The 16,644-nt window shown below is 41.9% G+C and overlaps 1 protein-coding gene across 2 annotated transcripts in view; it reads right to left on the minus strand.

Annotated features, from left to right (window-relative positions):
• Positions 1–9,904: 9,904 nt before the first annotated feature.
• The window catches only part of LOC309553675 (LON peptidase N-terminal domain and RING finger protein 1-like), a 142,367-nt gene continuing 135,627 nt past the window's right edge, over positions 9,905–16,644 (minus strand). For both annotated transcript variants that reach the window (XM_082255009.1, XM_082255010.1), the window contains exon 11: positions 9,905–11,412. In XM_082255009.1, coding sequence (XP_082111135.1) covers positions 11,257–11,412 — 156 coding nt within the window. In that variant the 3' untranslated portion in view covers positions 9,905–11,256. The remainder of the gene's footprint in view (positions 11,413–16,644) is intronic.

Raw genomic sequence — 16,644 nt, forward strand, 5'->3', positions numbered from 1 at the left:
AAAGCTTTTTAACAAGCTCATCGATTAGTTGGGGGGAAGGTACATTGGGATTGATGCCCCTTTAAGAAGTTGTTGGGGGCAAGTCAAGTTGTTCGCTTCATTTCATATATAAACCTTACATTTCTAGAGGTTGCATGGAAAAATTTGACAAAGTGTTGCAAGCTTGGTTATCCACATCTTCCATATATAATACAAAGGATGTTTTAACCGAGGTGAAGATTTTTAGCAAAAAAAGTGTACAAAAAAAAGGCAGAAACATTACCAGAATTCTTTAATGCTAATTCTTACAGTAGAAACATTTTTTTTTTTTTCAAAGTCATCATTGTTCATCAGCAATCCAGACATAAAATCTTGGACTCTATAAAAGGTTAGATAAAGAGGAACTATAAAACAAGCATAATTATGACTACCACAAAAAATAAAATGGTACAAAAACTACAATCTCGTTATTGCTTAGGTAAAAGAAAATGCCAGACTAATGCCCCGTACACACGTGCAGATTATCTGCAGACTTTTGTCTGCAGACTTACCTTTTCTATGTAGTGCAAGGGCCTGCCGGATTGCATACAAATTGAAAGTGTTTAGGTTTGACCTCATATTATATGGTTTTGGTAAGTCTGCAGACAAAAGTCTGCAGATAATCTGCACGTGTGTATGGGGCATTAGAGTTCATGTTGCACTGCAGCAGCCACTGTGTGATCTGAAAGTGTGAGCAAACATTTCGAAAGCATGTACAGGCAGTGTTATGGATGCTGGTGACTGTTAATGTCTCTCCTCTTCAGATTGTACCCAGTTGTCCTAAAGCTAAGGTCCTAGCTCTTTAACTAGGACATAGACCTTAGTGAAAATATCTTAGGGAAGACTTACAACCTCAATCAGTTTTTGTTGTTGTTCCTCCAACTCTCTGTCCTGTGGAGCAAGTGAAGGAAAATGTTCCCATTGGGACCCGAGATAGCAATAAAATCCTGACAGCGACAATTATATATAGGAAAATGTTCCCAGTGGTACCAAAGACAGCAATTGAAGACTTACAATGTCCTTGACAACAAGACAACGCACTTATGAGAAGCCCTAGAGTTGTGCTTAGCATTGGGTAACCTGAATCTGCCATCTTGGATAGCATGTTTTTGTAGTAAATTATGCTTTCTAGGCAATGCACTGATTTGTGTACAGCAAAGAACAGGTAAGCTGTTCTGATTTCTTATAAGGCTCCATCAACCTCATGTTGTGTGACTTTCATTATTCAGGGATCCTACAACTACAGTTACATGCATCATGTGTTGTAGAGCAATGAATAAGACCCTGACAGGTTCTATCGCTTTCCTTCTCTATCCAAAACTTAAAGCATAGGCATAATAATTTCAAATAAACTTGAGAACACGAACATTGATGGCATGAAATAATTAATGGCCTCACTAATTGGGAAGGCGAGTGTCACAGCTTGAGACCACTGAACCGCTGCATTAAGCTACTGTACGACATGTTTAGATATTTCGCGGTTATGCACAGGCTAGTCAAAGACAATATTACTTAGTATTTTTAGTATAACTCTCAGTTCACAATACAAGAAGTCTTCACAAATATTCATAAGCAGTGCCAAAAAAAATAGAAAAAAAATCCATATTTTGCATTTCATATGATTAAAATGATTACCTTAATGCTACATGTTTTAGCTGCCGCTCTTCATTTAAAGAAATTCAAAGCTCTAACAGGTAGCCTTTCATCTTTTCCTCCACTGCCTACTGATTACAGCTCTCTAAACCACAGCAAGGGGTAAATGAGTGGCTCCTCAGTTGCACTAGAATATTAATTTACAAACTGTTTTCTTCTGGAACACCGCCCTTGTGAAGAAGTGTAATTTCCCACTGCCACTTGTGAGATATCCTAGAACTGTGCTTAACATGAGGAAACCTGAGTCTGCCATCTTGGGTAGAATGCTTTTGTGGATACAAAATGGCTGTTTAGAGGAAATTAGCTGATTTTTTTAAGTGGAAATGTCATTAACAATAGGGCTCTTTCAACTTCATGTATTACATTTTGTGTAAAAAGAAAATATCAGCGCTAAGCTTAGTAGGCCCACTAGTCCTGCATGCATAACGTCTCCAGATCAGATGCTTCATAGAAAGTCTGGTGATGAACAGCTCTTGCTGTCCTCTTAGGATAGGGGAATAAAACACAAAAGGAGGGTGCACCAGCTTTGTGCCTTACCATAAAACCTTTTGCACTAGGCTGGTGTGCCCTCTTTTTGTGTTTGCTTTAATTTATTTTGTGTGACTTTCAGTATGTGGGGATCCTGCAGGCATGGAAACATGAATGACGTATTGCATGAGATTTTATTCATGTCAATTCGACTTTACAGCTCCCAGCTGACACAATAGGGCAATAACCATAAACACAAATTAAATTTCAGGCCTACCACTTTCCTAAGGGGCCTCAGCCACCTTCCCAAACTATGCTGAGGCTGGTGTGTATGTAAACAGATGTAAATGGATGATCATCTGTTTACATCCATTTTTCTCATCTGTTTACATCCGTTTTCCCATGAAGATGCATTGATGTCCATTTTTCATCTGTCAACGGATGGGTGATAAACAAAAAAATGGTCCGCATGTGTGAAAGGGGCCTTAAAGCGACTGTGTAGATAGTGACTGGCCCCTTTCACACATGCAGACTGTAGGTTTCATCAGTTCAGTCACTTTTTTTCAAAGAAAAAAGTTATGAAGTTTACATCAATTTGTCATCCCTTTTTCATCCATTTTTCCATCAGTTTTTTTACTTCTGCCAGCTAGAGTCCTTAACCACTTGAGTCCCAGAGCCATTCTTTTATGCACAAATGGACTGTTTGTCCGTTTAAATTCGTTTTTCATACTATCCGTTTTTTTTTAACAGAAGAAAAATAGGGCTTTGAGCTGTTCCAAAAAACGGATGTTGACTGAAGTGGATGTAAATGGATGATCCTCCGATTACATCTTTTTCCATTGAGATACATTGATGTCCGTTTTTCATCCATCAACGGATGGATGAAAAAACAAACAAAATGTCTGCATGTGTGAAAGGGGCCTTAAAGTGACTGTGTGGATAAGTCCCTACATAATATAGTTAAAAAAAAAAGGAGAACAGAGATTGTACAACTATATGGCCAACATAAATAGAACAAAGTCATTTGCTACATAAGTGTACAATGTGAAAGCATTAAATCAGAAAGTAATTGCACGTTTAGTGAAAAAATGGCCACAAAACAAGTAGAAAGGATTATGTGGCTGCAGGAGAGACCGATAACCTATCTTATCTACAAACAATTCTCCTTTATCGAGAACTATATCAAGTATATACTCATTCTTTACTGCCTTGCTTTTGGTTGATGCAAAATTTCTGATCAAAAAGGGAGTGCAAGCAAAACATACCAAAGTTAGGGTCTGTCAACAAAGGGGTTCATGGTCAACTTTAACCACTTCTGGACCGGAAGAATTTACTCCCTAATGACCAGGCAATATTTTGCGATACGACACTGCGTTGTGTGAGGCTGTACCCAAAAAAAATGTATGTCCTTTTTTTCCCACAAATAGAGCTTTCTTTTGGTGGTATTTGATCACCTCTGCAGTTTTTATTTTTTGCGTTATAAACAAAAAGGAGTGACAATTCTGAAAAAAAAAAAATATATATGTTTTTTTACTTTCTGCTATAGAACATTCCCAGTAAAAAAAAAAAAAAATTAAAAATCTAATTTTTTCATCATTGTATTCTGCTACATATTTTTGGTAAAAAAAATTGATTGGTTTGTGCAAATGTTACTGCGTCTACAAACTGGGGGAAAGATTTATGTCATTTTTATGTGTCCCTAGGGGGTGCTTTCTAACTGTGGAGGGATGGGCTTGCTGCATGAACACAGAGACCTGTGTTCCTAAATGGCAATGGCCATGTGTTTACGATGGCAGACGGCCGTTCTGTCACAGAGAGCATTCGCGGGTGCCCGGTGGAAAATCGTGGCCGCCGAGCCTGCAAATTGGTTTCCCCTGTGGCGAATGGGTGAGTGCCCCTGTTTGCGGTCCCGCAAAGCGACTTACAGGTACAGTTTTGTTACAAGCAGTGTCAGAAGAATTACAACTCCACAGAGGGGTGGGTGCTGTGTCTGTCAATGAACATCAAAGAAATTGATTTTATGGTAAGTCAAAAATCCCATTTTCTTTTTTATTCATTGACGGAAACAGCTCCTGATCTTCTTAACCATTGGGATGTCCCAAAGCAGTGTTAAACATGAGGGGTGGGAACAGCAAAAAATAAATTCCCAAGGCTAACTATAGCCAGCCAGGTAAACAGGAGCTCAACCAAAACAACTGGAGCTCACCTGAAAAAAAATAATACACTCTCAAAGAGGACCAGGTCCTCTAAACAGCAGCCTGCAAAACCTTGCAGCCAAAAGGAAGCATCCGCGGATGCCACAACACATCCAATTTATAGAATTTTGTGAAAGTGTGCACTGACGACCAGGTGGCCGTCTTGCAAACCTGCATTACTGAGTAGAATGCGCCTTGACAAGGAAAGGAGGAACCTGACCCTTAATGGAATAGACCTGAACCACAGGCTGTCTGATCCATCTGGAAATGATCGCAGAGGAATTGGAAAACCCTTTCCGTGAGCACAAATAGAGAGTCTGACTTCCTAAAGGACTGCGTAGCTGCCAGGTACACCCTAATTGCCCGGACCACATCCAAGGCATGCAAAGCAATTTCCTTTGGATGTTTTGGCCTGGGACACAGGGAAGGCAACACAATGTCTTCATTCAAATAAAAATCAGAGACAATCTGCAGAAGGAATGACGGACAGAGGCGAAGAACCACCTTATCTCTATGAACCATCAAGTAAGGTCAATGCCAGGATTATTCCACCAATTCCGACACCCTGTGCTCAGAGGTGATAGCCACCAAAAAGGCCACCTTCTGGGACAGCATAAGCACGGGAATCTCCCGAAGAGGTCCCAAGATAGCAACAGAGATCGCACTGGTGTGGCCAAGGGCCGTTAAAAGAAGACCACTAAGGCCGACACCTGACCCTTGATAGTACTCAAGGCCAGTTTCTGCTCAATCCCCTATGGAAGGAAGGTCAAGACCTGAGCCACCGAAAAAGAGCGAGGATGAACCCCAAGAGACTCACACCATGCAATGTACATCTTCCACGTACAATGGTAGATCTTCCTAACTTTTAACAGCGTTGGAATCACCGACTCAGACAAACCTCTATCCATCAGCACCTGGCGTTCAACAGCCAAGCCGTCAAAGCCAGCGACTGTAAAGAGGATGGAAGATTGGTCCTTGGGACAGCAGATCCTCCCTGAGAGGAAGCTTCCAAGGAACGTCGGCGACCAGCCTCACCAGATCGACGTACTAAGTCAGGCAAGTCCACTCTGGGGCTACTAAGATTACTGGAATCCCTTCTGCCTCGATCCTGCATAGAAGTCTTGGCAGAAGCTTGACAGGAGGGAAGGCTTAAATCAGAGGATACTGACCCCATGGAGCCACCAGCACATCTGTGGCGCCCGCCAGAGGATCCCGTGACCAAGCCACAACCTCTGCACCTTTCTGTTAAGCCAGAATGCCAACAGATCCACCTCGCTCGGGGATGCTCCACCGGAGACACAACTGATGAAACACCTCCGGATGAAGGGACCACTCCCCTCGGGTCCAATGCCTGCCGACTGAGGTAATTGCCTATCAATTTTTAACCCTGGAAATGTTTACGCTGGAGAAGGCTGGAACGAACCGCTCTGCCCACCTTAGAATGCTGGCTACCTGCAGAGCCACCAGGACACTTCTTGTGCCCCCCCCCAGTGATTGACATAAGCCATGGCTGTGGCATTGTCCAATTGAATGCGCACTGGACATCCCTGAAGATGATCTGTCCAATGTCCCAGGCACAGTCTGATCGCTCAGAGTTCAAAGTCATTGATCATTAGTCTGGACTCTTCCAGTGTCCAGATTCCCTGAACAGAATTTTGCAGAGGAGGCCTCCCCAGCCAGACAGGCTGGCATCCGTGGTGTCTACTGCCCAATACAAGGGGAGAAAGAATTTTCCCAGCCGAAGCACGAGGCCACCATATCAGGGACTCTTTCATTCTCAGGCCAGCTGGATCTGATTGTCCAGAGACTGCAGATTCTTGTCCCATTTGGCCAGAATCTCCCTTGCCGGGACCTCATATGGAACAGTGCAAACAGAACAGCCTCATGCAAGTCCAGAAGGATGACAATCTGCTGGACAGCAGGAGATAAATTGGAGCCTGCAGTTTCTGGAGTTTGTCCAGAGGAAGGAGTCAGACCCAGATAGTCCAGCTTTGTGGACAGAACCAGAGCAGACTTCTGAAAATTGAGAATCCACCCAAACTCCTTTAAGCTCATATGGTGATTTCCAAGTTTTCCACCAGAGCAGTAGGGAACACCGCTCGCAAAAGGAGGTCTTCCAAGTAGCCCAGTAACAATGCTAGCACCGGGGCCAACACTTTCGTGAAGACCCAAGGAGCAGAGGCGAGACCAAAGGGTATTGCTACAAACTGATAATGCTCCTCTCCCACAGCAAAGTGGAGGAAGTGCTGGAGACCGACACATATTGGAATGTGAAGGTAAGCATCCTTGATCTCGATGGAGGCAAGAAAATCCCCCTGATGCAGGGAAGCCACCACCATGCGAATGGACTCCATTCTGAACTTCTGCACCCGCACAAAGCAGTTCAGCGCCTTGAGGTCCAGAATTGGATGCACCTTGCCTGCCTTCCTGGGGACTGTAAACAGGTTTGTGTAAAAACCCCCGAAAACCTTCTGAAGTCAGAACCGGAACCATAACCCCTTAAAGTAAAAGGTTTTGCAACATTAAGCTGGACTTGTTCTGTAATGTTGAAGACATTTGGTAGCTTCTACAAGCCACATCTTCAGTTCTAATGAGTGTCAGGACAATATCCAACATTTACTATCTGAGCTGCATCTTCAACATTACAGTTCAGTTGAATGTGGCTACTAGCTATACCATGACCTAGATAAATAAAAACCTTTACAGTAGCATGATAGATTAAAGCATTTTACTGCTCAATGGTGTCTTCTGCTGCTAAACTGGCACCAAAATTATGTGCTGAGACCCTCCACCCCCACCTACCTCTCTGCCTATGCCCAAAGTGTCATGTGACTATTTGTGGTTGGGAATTGCCAGCTTTGGGCTTTAGCATTGCTCGCTAATTTCCCTTTTCTGACTATACTATTAGAGTAACATACAGTTACAAGCACCATGTGATATAGCAAGTATCCAACTAGTTAGGAATATAAAAAATAAGAAAGACTAGAAAGATAGAAATTCTTTCTAAACTTAAAAAAAAAAAAAAAAAAAAAAACAGAGATTACATTTAATTTACCAAATATGTAGGAAAAACTCATCTGCTCAATTTGTTGCTATAGGTTATGCCGCATCAAAAGTTCTTTGTATGTTTTTGGATGTTAGGATATATAAAAATAATTTTGTGACACAACGCCCTTGCTATGCCCTTTCAACGCTGCTAACTGCAGTATTCCATATAATCCTGTACAGTTCCGCCTTGCTGATTTATATTAAACAAGGGAGAAGCACACAGAAATCATATGAAAAAAAAAAAAAACTGTGCAATTTACAGCTATTTCCCTGTGAGGTCAGCAGATTTACATACAAATAAAGAAATGCTCAATATATAAAATTTCATCATAATTAAACACAGAGTTTGCCTATCTGCCTTCCACAGAAGAGGCAGCCATTTTGTGGGGCAGACCAATATTTTATCAGATTCAAACTAAGCTGAATACTGTAAGAAAAGCTCCCACCAATGACCTTGGTGTCTTTTATATTTCAAGTGTATAATTGCAATTCTTTTCTACCTGACCATTTATACAACAAATATAACTATACAGTTTTTAAGCATAAATACCTAAGAGGCTAGTGCCACTAAAGCCTGTACAAAACACCCACAAAATAAATGGAGATGGCATTCTTGATGTGCAGTGCCTTAGGATTACGGTACAGACAGGGAGAGTCAACAGCAGCATGGGTGAGTGGAGAAGACCTACACTAAAAGGCACACACCTAGTACTGTTAGGTGATCTGCAGCTTGACAGATGTGCCACCTGCACAGTGCCACTCATATATGTCTATTGATCTACTTTGAAAATACTTAATGATGTCACTCTCTCCAATGTGGTAGCTGGAGTAAGGCAAGTATATTTTATGCACTTTTAGAGAGGGCTGCTCCAATCGCCAATTTACAACGGCCTGGTGATTCCAAGGCTGTTGGGTGCTGGCATTCAAGGGGCTTGTTTGGTCCACTAAAAGCGACTGTGGATGACAATGAGAAACCGCATGCCAACAATACAGCACAGTCACTATGTAGAGAGAATTGGCTTCAACCTGTCTCTTCCCAACGCCATGCTTCTTTGACACATTTCACCCTCCCACGGGCTTAGTCATTTAGGTCATGACTGACTACATAGTGACTGGGCTGTGTTGTTGATGTGCGGCTTCTTATTGTCTTCCACAGTAGCTTAAGATATTAGCCTCTTGTAATTCCTTTAGGCCAGCCATGGACAGTTGAATCTCAGCCAGTTCAGCAGGAACCGGCAGAGATTCGATCTATTAATGGGCAGGCTGAATGTACCAAGCTAATTGATTGATCAACTTGGGTACAACTAGCCTGCTGGGTTCGCTTGCGATTATCGCAAACAGCTGCTATAGCCACTAGTGATAATCACTGTCTTCTTGCAGTGGGGACGGCTTCCCCCGCCTGCCCTTGCCAGTAGAAGACAATTGCCCAGCAGGAGGGATTTCCCTATCAACACTGTCTGTGTTAATGGGGGGAATCATGCATATTTCCGTGGTTGCAGAATAGAAATTTGCACAGCCTATGGTTGAGGGCAGGGTGGTAGTCAAGGCCAATCAGGGGAGTTGCATACAAATCAAATATGCTGAGGACAATTCTGACAAAATCAGAAAGCAAAGGGATAATTTCATGTTTGCTGTTGCTCCTTTACTGTCCAATCAAAGGCTGGGGTTTTTGCAGATGACCAAGCTGCATTGCTTAACTGCAGAAAAGAAAAGTCAGGTCACGAACGTTGCTTTGCTATTCAACAGCACTTTATGAATCTAAGGATCAGATGGACACAAATACTTCAAGTCCTTTGGCAGGTAAAACAGCTCCTATATATGTACAGTATTTCATATGTGTATTTATCTGTTTGCATAATGTTCAGCTTTAAAGGTTTAGCTGACCCAAGACTAATGTTTAAGCTATGGGTAGATGCTGGCAGGATCACTCAAGCACCAGTTTCTTATATTTCTGAGGGACACCCATGAAAAGCTTTGTACACTAGAGTTCCAAGGTCTTCCAATTGGGTACAGCTTTAGCAAAGGAGCCTATTTGTCTCTCTCTGCTGGATTTTTTTTATTTACTTCACATTGTGGAGACTTCAGTAGAAAGCATAAGACACCACTGCCCCCATGCAGCTTGAGGAGTGAGACTGGTATTGTTGGGCAAAGCAATTACGCTTATAAGGTTCTGAAACATGTAAGCAGAAAGCATGTAATTCAGCCCTCCAGGCTCCATACACAAGTGAAAAACAGCTTTACCCTTAACGCCAGTACATATAAAACTTTTATATAGCATCTAGAGACAGAGCTACCGTAATAATGATCTAAATAGAAAAATGATTAACAGTTCTGTTTCTATTAATGAAGCTTGAAAGGGTACCTTGCATACAAGGTGTCTGAGCTCTTAGAGATTGTTGGGAGTTGGGGGGCTATGCTCTGTGCCCCCTAGTGACAGCTAGACATGCTAAGCAGGAGGCTCCTAACATTATAGGATCGTTCACATATTTAGGATTAAAAGGAAACAGGAACTCATAAACAGCTGGCATTTTTTTCACAGAGAGAGCTGTTTTTCTGAAAATGCACCAAGGTTTTCTTATGTGGTTAGTTTAAACCCCAAAAATGCCAGGCAAAGTTCAGGGTGATTGGTTTCTTCGGGCAACACTTTTATGTTCTTCCTAAAGTGACCCTTTCCTTTACGCATGCAGGGGAAAGTAAAAAGGTCTCTTAACTCTCCAATCCCAGCAGCATATATTCACCAATCCTCATGCCTGTGCCACTCTGTTTTGGCACCAGTACCAGAAAAAAAGTTCTGGATAACCACCTGATTTTTCAGAACTTACACAGACCTATAGATTCCTTTTCCTGCCCCATGTGATAGCACTGGGCCAATCAGAAGACACCTAGTGCTGGCACATGGGAGAGCGTGAGTAAATCACACCTTCACCCATACCTGGTGGTGCCAAATGGACCGGCAACTAAGCAAGGAAAGGACAATATATATGCTGCTAGGGAGAGAGGGAAGCTAAGTGACTCTTTAAAGAGTCACTTTATCTGCCCCACTCTCATTTGGCAATATTTTTAATAATACAATATATTCTTATAAATCCACAAGTTACCCTGTTCTTTTCAAGATATACATCATACATACAATTTACAAGGATTATTCATTGCTAAAATTAGAAAGAAAAAAAATGTTACTTCAATAAAATAATGGCTGTTTATAATAAAGTGCAAGAGTGCCAACTAGACACTACTGCAAGAAAATTTTTACTAAATAAAGTAGTGCCGAACTGCACTTAGAAACGCTCACTTCCCTTGTAGTAAAATGCACATTTGTTTAACTTACTGAGAGCTACATATGCTAGGGTCTGTCAATACATTTCAAGAATAAATACACAAACTGAATAAAATACACAGTTAAATTATGCAAAAGGCAGCTGTAGCATTGTACTATCATTGTTGAGAAGTTTGGCGCATGATTTGCAGGCAAAAAGACAATAGAAAGAGTGAACGAGATCGCTAAAGCCAAGTTCAAAAATTATAAGAACAGAAAAAAAAAAATAAGAACGCCTTATTAACATATTGTTTCACTAAGGCAAATACAAGAAAAAGTTCTAGCTAAATTATGAAGCCACTGAATCAATAAATTTCATTACTTAAGGGTATTAACCCTTATCTGAAGGTCTGGGGATATTACATATTTGACGACCATTAAGGTTCCAGTGAAAACTTTGTTCTTGTGCTAGGTTACCAGTACTTGCAGAGTCAATCAAAGCAGCAATGTCGACTAAGCAAAGGTTATCCCTTATGGACGGATGGTGCAAAACTTTGAAAGCGTATGCTTTTTGTCTTCTTAAAATTTTCTCATTATGGCATAGAATCCTTTAAGAGCTTAGGAGCGACTCTGGAGGAAGACAGATAAAATGTGCTTCAGGTGGAAAAGCCTCTCCTTTAATGAAGTCATGGAAAGAATTAGCGTCTGATAGACCGGATCCAAGGGCAAGACGGACAAGAGCCACCAACACCAGAACGGACCATCTGGAGATGCCTGTGCCAGACATAAACACAAAAAATACAGTTAAGAAAGGAACATAGATGTGATATTGCAGCAGCAAATCCTAAAAGTTGCACAATAAAGAAGTCATAACCAAGTAACAAACAGTACTTTTCACCAACAAAAGGGGACACAGCTTCATGTGCATCTGGGTGGAATTGGAAAGAAAAGGTTTCTTCTGAATTCTAAATGCATTATTATAGTTCACCTTCAGCCAAACTGTTTAAGTTTTGGATGTTGTGTGGAAAAGATAGAACTCCCTTTAGCTTTTTATTGAGTTTTTTTCTCATTGTGGAAATTTCTCCTGGCTTCCCTCATCACTATAACAGCGTGGTCACCCAGATATCTTCCCAACAAGGTCAGAGGCTACAATTAAAACCTGACAGATTTGTAACCTAGCATACATGCCCAGGCAGGTATGTAATGCCATTTGCACTTGAAGTTGTTGCCATTGACTGTATTGACAGCTCACTAGGGGCGAAAACTTTGAACCCTGGCCCATTGACCCCTCACATAACTTAGAAAAGAGAATTCAGATTCGGTGGTTTCCCTGGAATTCGCCAACATCCCTATTATGAGACTAAAAGAATGAAGATCCCCTGAGGGTGGGACTTTGAATGTCAAGAACCAGAGCTTGAGTAAATTAATCAAAGTTTATTTATACAATGTACATGTTTTAAATTTCAATGACATACAAATCATTACAGACAAGTTACAAAAATTGTTAAAAACATGTGGCCAAGGCAGTGTTTCTCAACTCCGGTCCTCAGGGCACACTAACAGGCCAGATTTTAAGTATTACCATGGGGAGATACAGACTAGAATACTGCAATCACTGAGCAGCAAATGATATCACCTGTGATGTATTTCAGTTTTCTTGAAAACCTGACCTGTTAGTGTGCCCTGAGGACCGGAGTTGAGAAACACTGGGCCAAGGTATACGTCACAAGGAAGGGATGGCTGGGATGTCCTGAGAGGGACCAGACGCGTTTCGGTTGGTGACCTTTCTCAGTGGTCCAACAGGAAAGAATCTCAGACTTATAGGGACATCCTAAATGTGACGAGGGAAAGGAAAATCGCCACAGGGGATTCAATAAAAAACGAGACCAGGAAAGAGCCTGTGGCTCGTGGTATCAAAAGACTGCTAGTCATCCACACTCCTGGATCTATATCCCACTATAGGGAAATTATTTTGTGCCTTTTGTCAGAGAATGGTTGAGAGGCAAGGTAAAGATGAATATGGCAGCGAGAGGAAGAGGCCGCACCTGACCCAAAGGACTCCCGCGAGGATCCCAGAAGATCAGCCCACAATGAAAGGCGTAGTCAGACAAATCTCCATCTGTATGTCCCTATTAGGGAGTATAATATTTAAATAGGGGAATGTGAAGTCCCGATATGAGAGTATCCTGGTATCCCCGCGGGAGATGTGTGATGGCGGCGCTCACATAACTTAGAGCCAAACAGTGGTTTAGGACGCTGCTGTGCTTTGCGGAAGAAGCCTGCCTATGCGCCTGTTTTTCTGAAGGTACAGGGTTTGGGGCTGATCTGGGGACTGAAACGCATATATATGGGGCTAATATGAGGTCTGAAGTGAATTAGTTGGGGATGATCTGAGGTCTGAAGTGTATGGTTCAGAGGCTGATCTGAAGTCTAAAGTGTATGGGTAGGGGGATGATCTGAGGTCTGAAATGTATGGGTTTGGGGCTGATGTGAGGTCTGAAGTTAATGGTTTGGGGGATGATTTGAGGTCTGAAGTGAATTGGTTGGGGGATCATCTGAGGTCTTAAGTGTATGGATTGTGGCATGATCTGAGGTCAGAAGTGTTTGCTTCAGGGCTGATCTAAAGTATGGATTGGGGGATGATCTGAGGTATAAAGTGCACACATTGGGGCTGAACTGACATCTAAAGTGTTTGGGTTAAGGGATCATCTGAGGTCTGAAGTGTATAAATTGTGTCATGATCTGAGGTCTGAAGTGTATGGATTTGTGGCAAGATCTGAGGTCTGAAGTGAATGCATTGGGGCTGAACTAAGGTCTGAAGTGTATACTTTGGGGCTGATCTAAAGTCTGAAGTGCATGGATTGGGGGATGATCTGAGGTCTAAAATGCACACATTGGGGCTGAACAAAGGTCTATAGTGTATGGGTTGAGGGATCATCTGAGGTATGAAGTGTATACATTGTGGCATGATCTGAGGTCTGAAGTGTATAAATTTGTGGCAAGATCTGAGGTCTGAAGTGAATGCATTGGGGCTGAACTGAGGTCTTAAGAGTATACTTTGGGGCTAATCTAAAGTCTGAAGTGTATGGATTGGGGGATGATCTGAGGTCTAAAGTGCATGCATTAGGGCTAAACTGAGGTCTGATGAGTATACTTTGGGGATGGTCTGAGGTCTGAAGAGTGAGGATTAGGGGGTGATCTGAGGTCTAAAGTGCATAAACTGGTACTGAACTGAGGTCTGAAGTGTATGCATTGGAACGGATTTGAGGTCTGAAGGATATGCTTTGGAGTTGAAGTGAATGGATTGCAGCATGATCTGAGGTCTAGCGTGAATGTATTGGGGCTAAACTGAGGTCTGAAGTGTTTTGGGGCTTATCTGGGGGTCGAAAGTGAATGTATTAGGGGTGAACACAATTTGTGTGCACTCAATTTTTTTTCACTCTCAAATTACTGCTAATGGCAAGTTAAACTCATTAATTATCATATAATGATCATATAATAGTTTATAATTATCCCAACATGTTGCAGGGATTGACATGCAGCTGCGGACATGTATAGAGTATTAAACCATCATTGTATGCTTGAGCAAAATTTAACAAAATATGCAGTACATCTCTGCAATACATGCAATTTTTTCTTTTTTTTGTCCTTTAAAAAATTGCGCAAGTTCAAAAAAAATACCTGGAGATCCTGCCAGAAATCCGGTTGTTGGTTGACAACATTGCCTCTACTGCACGGAAATCCCAAACAGTTTTGCCAGCCCTGCCTGGGTTCTCTAGATCAGTGGTTCTCAATTCCGGTCCTCGGGACCCACTAACAGGCCAGATTTTAAGTATTACCTTGGGGGATGCAGACTAGAATACTGCAATCACTGAGCAGCAAATGAGATCACCTGTGATGTAATTTAGTTATCTTGCAAACCTGGCCTGTTGGTGGGTCCCGAGGACCGGAGTTGAGAACCACTGCTCTAGATTACAGAACTACGCTAATCCCCACTCCAAGTATCCCTCTCCACGTGCATGATTCATTACCCATAAAAACAAAGCTGCTGTCTTGACTTCCAAGAGCCTGCTTGCAAACTATCAATGGAAACTGACCTTGAGCACCCTCTTATGCCCCCACCCAGTAGCTGCCCCTGCAAAAAGTCATAAGATCACATTTCCTACAACAGAAGGTTTAAGAAAAAATAATACAGGGGAATGCTCAAGGGGAGGGAGAGGAAATTTGGAGGTAAATTTGGAACATGCCCGTACAAATGCTTAAAAAGTTTATTATAACCACTGCTTTTGTATAACTTGCCCTTTCACCTGCCTGTCCTAGAAACCCAACAAGGACATCTAGATTCACCTTGTTGGTCTACAGCGCTATAATGATGTGAGCAGGTATAACCTTTTCCATTATCTGTTTACCTATATTAACAAGGTCAGCTGTATATTCTCCATTGAACCATGTCTTGTTTTCTATTCTTACAACACATATGTAAATCATGTGTGCTTACAAGAGAAAAGCAAATTCTGGTCAGTGCACAGTTTCATTCTGCATGTCTATTCTTTGCTGCCAGATTATTAAAGGGAAATAAAACTGAGATACTAAAACAGGAACCTATGATCTCCTATTTGGATAGAAGTGTCCCCTTGGAGTATTTAAGTATGCTATTTTGGTTTTGAGAACATTTTCCAGTCATTTGCTTGCAAGCACCTGGCGGCTTTTAATGGACAGGAGCATCAATCTCTCTTTCAAGAGCCGACAGTGTGGGCAAGGATAAGCACTGCAGGGTGCATGTAGTGGGGACAGATCTCCACGCTGTGCTGAATACACTAACAGCTGCCATTAACCCCTACTTAGCCAAAGACAAACTTAAAGCTCAGCATCACCTTTTAACATTGTTACCCATAGCCTACCTAATTGTTTTAATTAGTTTAAGATTACATTTAAAATTAGATTTCAGGCAAACAGTTACAATGCCTTGAAAAAGTATTCATACCCCTTGAAGTTTTTGACATTTTATCATGTTACAACAAAAAACGTAAATGTGTTTTATGGGAATTTTATGTGCTAGACCAGGGGTCTTCAAACTATGGCCCTCCAGTTGTTCGGGAACTACAATTCCCATCATGCCTAGTCCTGTCTGTGAAGGTCAGATTTTTACTATGCCTCATGGGTTGTGTAGTTCTACAACAGCTGGAGGGCAGTAGTTTGAGGATCCTTGTGCTAGAACAACACAACGTGACACACAAACAGTTGTACTGTGGTAAAGTTGGTGAGCATATTTATTCATTCATGTGTATAAGAGAATATTTTTGAATCATAATAAATTGTTGGGTGTATATTTTCTCTTTTTCCCGAATTTCATGATTTAGATATATACTGAACAAAATTATAAATGCAACAGTTGTTTTTGCCACCATTTTTCATGAGCTGAACTCAAGGATCTAAGAAAACCGGGTCCATCCATGAAGAGAACACCTCTCCAAAGTGCCAGACGACATTGAATGTGAGCATTTGTCCACTCAAGTAGGTTAGGACCACGGATCGCAGTCAGGTCGAGACTCCGATGAGAATGACGAGCATGCAGATGAGCTTTCCTGAGATGGTTTCTGAAATTTTGTGCACAAATTCTTTGGTTATGCAAATCGATTGTTGCAGCCACTGTCCAAGGTGGCTGGTCCCTGACGATTTTGGAGGTGAAGATGCTGGATGTGGAGGTCCTGGGCTGGTGTGGTTACACGTGGTCTGTGGTTGTGAGGCCGGTTGGAAGTACTGCCAAATTCTCTGAAACACCTTTGGAGACGGCTTATGGTAGAGAAATAAACATTCAATTCACGGGCAACAGCTTGGGTGGACATTCCTGCAGTCAGCATGCCAATTGCACGCTCCCTCAAAACTTACAATATCTGTGGCATCGTGTTGTGTGATAAAACTGCACATTTTAAAGTGGCCTTTTATTGTGGCCAGCCTAAAGGCCCGTACACACTTGACGGAAATTGGACGAAATATCCTCAGATT

The sequence above is a fragment of the Pelophylax lessonae genome (assembly GCF_965119305.1).
Source record: "Pelophylax lessonae genome assembly, chromosome: 4".
NCBI lineage: Eukaryota > Metazoa > Chordata > Amphibia > Anura > Ranidae > Pelophylax > Pelophylax lessonae.